Raw genomic sequence first — 6,000 nt, 5'->3', positions numbered from 1 at the left:
TCCCCGAGGTTGAGAGCCATCTCTGTCCTTATCAGATGCCTGCACTTGTTGACTTACAAATGAGATGCTTCTTTGGTATGTAGAAATTGCTTTATTGTACATCGTGAACTGTAAATAACAATGGCCAAAACATACTTTGTACACCGAGAGACTTCGAGCAGACGCACTCTGTTGAGGCTCTCCTGGCCGCAGCATTTAATTAAAACAACTTGTTCCTGTTTTGCCAAACGCCTCTTGTCTTTTCATTTCTTTAACCCCATCCGCGCTAAGCGTTTTACCGCTGTGCGCTAAAGATCCGCAATTACCGCGTTACATGACGAGCTCAGCTTGTCATGAGCGTACGACAGGCGTACCTCATGCTCGTCATGAGCGTGGAAGGGGTTAAGGTAAATTCAAATCCGAGTAACATAAGTCTTTCCAACATAATCTTCTCCGATCTAGAAGTTTTGATCTTGAAGGGACCAAAGCTTACAAATAAAATATAAAGATAAGCAAGCTGTTTCGGAACGAAAACCTCAACCCAGGAGCCAGAAATCAAACTGGCCCAACAGAAATTATGACCTAAGCAGATTTTATACCTGAATATAAACATCACTGCTCCCAACACATAGAAGTTGTGAACCACCCCAGAGCATGGCAACCTTTTGCAAGGTGAGTTTGTGGGTAGGCGGTGTGCACAACTGCGAGTTTTTAGAAAGCATTTCTTATGGATGGTGCTGCAATCACCAAGGTTCACGTACACAAATATATATATATGAAATATATATATAAATTATGAAATGTTGAGCTAACATGGACTTTTCATTGTGTAGTAGAATTACAGACGCAGTCACAGCTGAAAAATGATTGTTTTATGTCAAGAAGAGGCTGAAATGAGTGAACATGAACAGTGGACTTTCTACATGAGGTCCACTATACAAAGTTGTTTATGTTACTATGCAATGCTAGGAAGAGGCATACAGCTCAGTACCATATCCGTGAAATTAACATCAGGCACGCCAGGCTACTGAAAAGGTCATGGGCGCCCCAGCATTTTGGCACGGCACTACCTAAAAAAAACAAAAAATCTAATTTAAAAAATGGGGAAATATTTTTAGAAGGCCAGTGGTTCACCTAGGGTGTAGGAGCATATAGCTTCTCTAGGCCCTCCCTTGCATAGAGGCCTAATGTAAATACACAGAGCCCTACTCTATCCTAGCTAAAAGATGGAAATACAGTGCACTCGAATTTTGAATTTGTTTAATATTTTGCACATTCACAGCAGCAGGAGGAAGCTGGCCACTTTATGTCGATTTGGAAATAAAGGAGTGAATGCAGATTAGGCAGATGATTCTGTGACCCCTCCAAATTTATTATTGAGCTAGGATGATTGTGTTCAATGTGTACAATGTAAAACATAAGCAGCCAACTCACTCGGTCGCGCCCTGTGTGCTTTTCAGTTTTTTTTTGGGAGTTTTATATAGCGCGAACTAGAACCAAACCGAATCAGTTATCAGAGCGCTTTACATAGCACCAGTTACGTTACATGAGGACACACTTTCATTATTTTTAGGCACGGGGAGATTAAGTGATTTGCCCAGAATCACAGGAGGTTATTGGCGTCGTTACCGAGACTCGAACCCAGATCCCCAGGTCCGAGGTCGAGCGCCTTAGCCGTTAGGCCAACCCCTCTCCCAGTTAAAAGCAGTCACTTAAAGATATTTCCACAGACCATGGTGCACATACAAAGAGCTCCATATTGTCCTTGCTAAAGCTAGACTTTTCTATTATCAGGTAATACCTTTGAATGTTGGGATGCTTCAGCGTTTTGTGCACTTCCAGCAGGGAACTGTGTCTAAAAAGTGAAACCAAAAATTGTGACCTCTGGACCAGGACACCCTCCAAGGCAGAGAATGGAGAATCTGCTAAAACAATAGGGGTCACACCAACCCATCTGAAGTTCTGTCAATGGCAGACATTATTCTACTTAGACTCACCGGCACTGGCAACAGGCCCAGCAAGCGCGATGCTATCTCCACCAAATATGATGGTGGGTCAGCCCTCTGATGCAGAGTGGCTGGGGTGCCAGCATGGTTTGTGTAATTAGCCCTGTAAAATACTTCAGTAGTGGCAGGCATTCATAAAATGGCTAACACGATGGAAAACACTCTGCGGCACATTACTGAGTCAAGATGTGTGGGCAGTGGTATTGCAGTTCCACTCTGTAAGTAAAGGTGCAGTGCCCATATTAGGTCACCAAAATTCCACCACTACACATTGGTATGGGCACAATTAATTACCACCACAGATTTCCCCTAAAAGTTGCTCCTCTCAGGTTGGAGACCAAAATAATCATGGAGGAACCACTGCAGTCATACTAGAGCTCAGAATGCATCATAATTGCCACTGCGCACATGGTCGAGGACATGTATCCAAAACAGTGCTCGGCAAGTATCCACCAGCAAATTCAGCCCCTTAATTATGTTCATTCTACAGCTGTTTGGTACATCACTTCAAGGTTGCCACACAACTGTGCACATAATCAGGAAATTAACAAATACAGATAATCTTGACATGTTTTGAGCATACAAACCTTGGAGTGAAATGTCTGCATTTCCAGATTACAAGGGAGGCTTTGTGGCATGCAAAAATTTACATTCAAAGAGTCATCAGCCAGATGGCTGCACATCTTCTAGAGTCAGGTGAAGTAACAAACTTTCCCTAGGAAGTTAGGTGAAGTTGCCAAAGTTTTCTGAAATAAACAACTTCTTGTGAAATAATTCTACTAAATGTGGGTTTTTGCCGTGTTGTTGTGCATATCTATTCATAGCAGGCATTTTCTTCTTTCTGTTTCTAAACTTTGCAAACTAAGTTACATTTGTGAACACTGCAAAGTTTTATACGACATCTTCATACAATTGAGGAGGAAATCCTTCTCTACTCCACACCCGTTATATCCATTGCAGAGGAATTGAACTGTGGAACTCTGGGCCTAGCTCCGGGGGCCACAACTATAGAGGATACCATAGATTAGAGACATTTTAGAAACAGGCTACATGTGGACTAAGCAAATGTTACCTGGTCTAACTTTCAAGTTCTGAGAGAAGTGACTTGATGATCCACAAACAGACACATGATGGACAGATGAAGGAAGAACAAGTTAGTGATCCCTAAAGATCAACAGATCTGCATAAGAGACTAGTCCTTTCTTAATGGAATGGTGAGAAGTAACAGGGTAACATTAGGATTCTCTTTTTTTTGTGGCTATTGTCACATATACATGATGCAACCACCCGGGAGGTGGTGGAGGCACAAAGACTAAGTGAATTAAAGAGCGCTTAGGACAATAGAGTGTTTGGTGCATAGAGTAGGCAAAAAATGGGCAGGTAAGTTCGACCTGGCTGTCTACTAATTCCTAGTTGTCACTGCTTGCCAGAACTTTGCCATTAACTTTCTGCCAAGAATAGATGCCCTTCTTTCTGTAAATTGTTAAGTTGTATGGGACAAAAGGTCACTATTGACTGCGGGTGCCTTTCGTTTTTTGTGAGTGATCTTTGGCTTCCCATAAAAATATATCTTCTTTGCTTTGTTCATTGACTGCTGACTAGGGCTGAATCGGTTGCCTCTCTTGTCTATGAGCTTGCTTGTGGTCTGGTGCGAAGATGGGCCATTCACTTTACGTTAACGCTTTCTTGTGCTCTTGCAAATACAAATAATTCCCAGAATGTTCTTCATTGTATCACTTCACTAAGTTTCATAAACAAAACCAGACAATTGTAAAATATGCAAATACAATAACATATTAAATTTGTTTTTATTTTAATGTTCTCCAGTTAGTATGTCTCACATTATAAATGTACAGCAGAAAACATTCGAGTTGAGTCAAGAATCCTTGTGGAGAGGCGGTACAGAAGTTTCTTGTCTGTAGGACAATGGTAGAGTGGAATGCAATCTCCTTCAGGGAGGGCTTGGACAGTAGAACCTTGTTGAGCAGTGGTACAGAGGATTCTTTTCTGTGGGCGATGCCATCGGAATGCAATATCCTCCCTGGAGGGCTTGCACGTCAGATCCTTCTTGAGAGGAGGTGTGATTACGTAGATTGTCGCTGGTTAAAGTTTCAGTCCCTTACATGGGCAGCATATCACTGTTTGGAATAAAGTACCTCTATTTTGAGGTATATATGTACCTTCACAATGTATAGATCTAATGCGTGGTTTAGAGAATCTGAATGCTGGAACAACTTGGGTAGATGCTTGCTCTGAGGTGTAGAGCTAGGGTGTAAAGACATGTTTTCATTTGTCAATGCATTCATTTGTGGTCCATGGCAAAGAAAGGCAACTTTTGTCAGTGGATTGTATGTCTTCTGCTGACATAAGTGGAAGACTTAAGCCTGGATGGGGACCGTAGACGTTTGTTTAGAGGTGGATCAATCTTTGTAAGGAGTGCAGCAGATTCCTTAAGGCACAGCAAGCTATGTAGCCATAATTTTAACAACCAAAAATAAAGTGCAAATATTAACACCAAATATATTGCTGCAGTTATCTCAAAATGCTCTTGTTATCTACATAAAAAACACTAACATGGAAAGAACTGAAGTCCAAGGGCTCCTTCAAGCACTTACAAATGTGCTAAGTGTGGAGATAGAACAGTAAATCAACCTGGTCCTAGCATACAAGTCAACTGTTTTTACAGGGATTTCGAAATACAACATGTCAATATTATGGGATATGAACATTAAATCCATGTCTAGTAAGTTGCAGTAGACTTTAGTTAAATAGTAGGCATCTTTGTTGACTCAATTAGGATCTATAATCCTTTGAAAATCCTTGAATGTTGCATGAGTGTGCACCACCACAAAGTATGCTGTAGAAATGGGGGCAGAGAGCGCATCCTGGGTGGTTGGAAAAGCAGATATCTGTATGGGAGGTTTGCAGCATATCTTTGCTTTCAAGTAAGAAAGATACTTACTGGTGATACTGCAGGTCTTTTTTAAAGGTGCATGGAAGGAGATCCTCTCAGGATAGTGCAAAGCAGATTCTTACCTCTATGGGCACCAAACATCTTTTTTTGGAGTATTCCTGGAGAGCAGCAAATCCACGAGGATAAAGGCGATGTCTGTTGTGGACAGCTGAAGGTTTGAGAGTAGTACTGTGTCAATACTTGGATGTGATCAGCCATGTCTGCAGACATGAAGCTCAATAACACAGTATTGTTTTGTGTCTTTCAGTTGTGATGGATTTGGAAGCATTTGATCTACCTCACTCTCAATCAAGACGTGGAAAAAGTCTGACGAAAGCAGCAGCTTCGATGACATCTGGGTCTTCTCAAGCAGTGGAAGACGTGCAGGCTCAGCGACAGATGCCTGGCCTGGAGTTAACAGGAGATATAGTCTCCCAGACTTGCCGAAGCATCCACACAAGACTAGACAGGAAAGGATGAGACAAAGAACCAGCTGCAGAGGAAGAACAACAGTGACTTAGAAATGTTTTTGATGATGCGGAGTATGGCGCACACCCTCCAATATGCAGCAGGTTTATCCAGAATTTCACTGTGCCATTCAACTGAAGCCGCACCTCACTACTGAGGCCCAGCAAGGCTGTCTAGAGGGGACCTGGACTAGCACTCCAAGCTTGACTATTACTATAGAGGCAAGAGCAAGTCTCATTATATAATAAAGCTAGTCCCAGTCTGGAGTGGCACAGTGGGCACAAAACAATTGACTAGAATGTGGACAAAGTAATTACCAGTGGCTGAGATGAACTGAAGCATTCCACCAATCACTATTGTCTCAATCTTTAATAGCACGTTCATCTGGGTTATAGGTGAGCACAACAACAACAAACATTGAGAGAGGGTCAAAGGGGATTTTAAAGACCACACTCTGATACAGCCCCAACAGTACTAAACAGAAAAGAATATCAGAGGGTCTAAAGTACCAAGACAGGGAGCGCTATGTATATATCTAGAGAGGACTAACCACGACTACCTTCATCAACATACCAATGATGTAAGGGTCACCCT

At 42.0% G+C, this 6,000-nt stretch overlaps 1 protein-coding gene across 6 annotated transcripts in view; it reads right to left on the bottom strand.

The window, feature by feature from the left end:
* Positions 1 to 3,774: 3,774 nt before the first annotated feature.
* PEX26 (peroxisomal biogenesis factor 26) overlaps positions 3,775 to 6,000 on the bottom strand; it is a 36,378-nt gene continuing 34,152 nt past the window's right edge. For all 6 annotated transcript variants that reach the window (XM_078673571.1, XM_078673576.1, XM_078673579.1 and 3 more), the window contains one exon: positions 3,775 to 5,431. In XM_078673571.1, the coding sequence (XP_078529697.1) occupies positions 5,328 to 5,431 (104 nt within the window). In that variant the 3' untranslated portion in view covers positions 3,775 to 5,327. The remainder of the gene's footprint in view (positions 5,432 to 6,000) is intronic.

The sequence above is a fragment of the Lissotriton helveticus genome, chromosome 1_1 (genome assembly GCF_964261635.1).
Source record: "Lissotriton helveticus chromosome 1_1, aLisHel1.1, whole genome shotgun sequence".
Classification (NCBI taxonomy): domain Eukaryota; kingdom Metazoa; phylum Chordata; class Amphibia; order Caudata; family Salamandridae; genus Lissotriton; species Lissotriton helveticus.
This window is presented reverse-complemented; position numbering and strand designations above follow the sequence as displayed.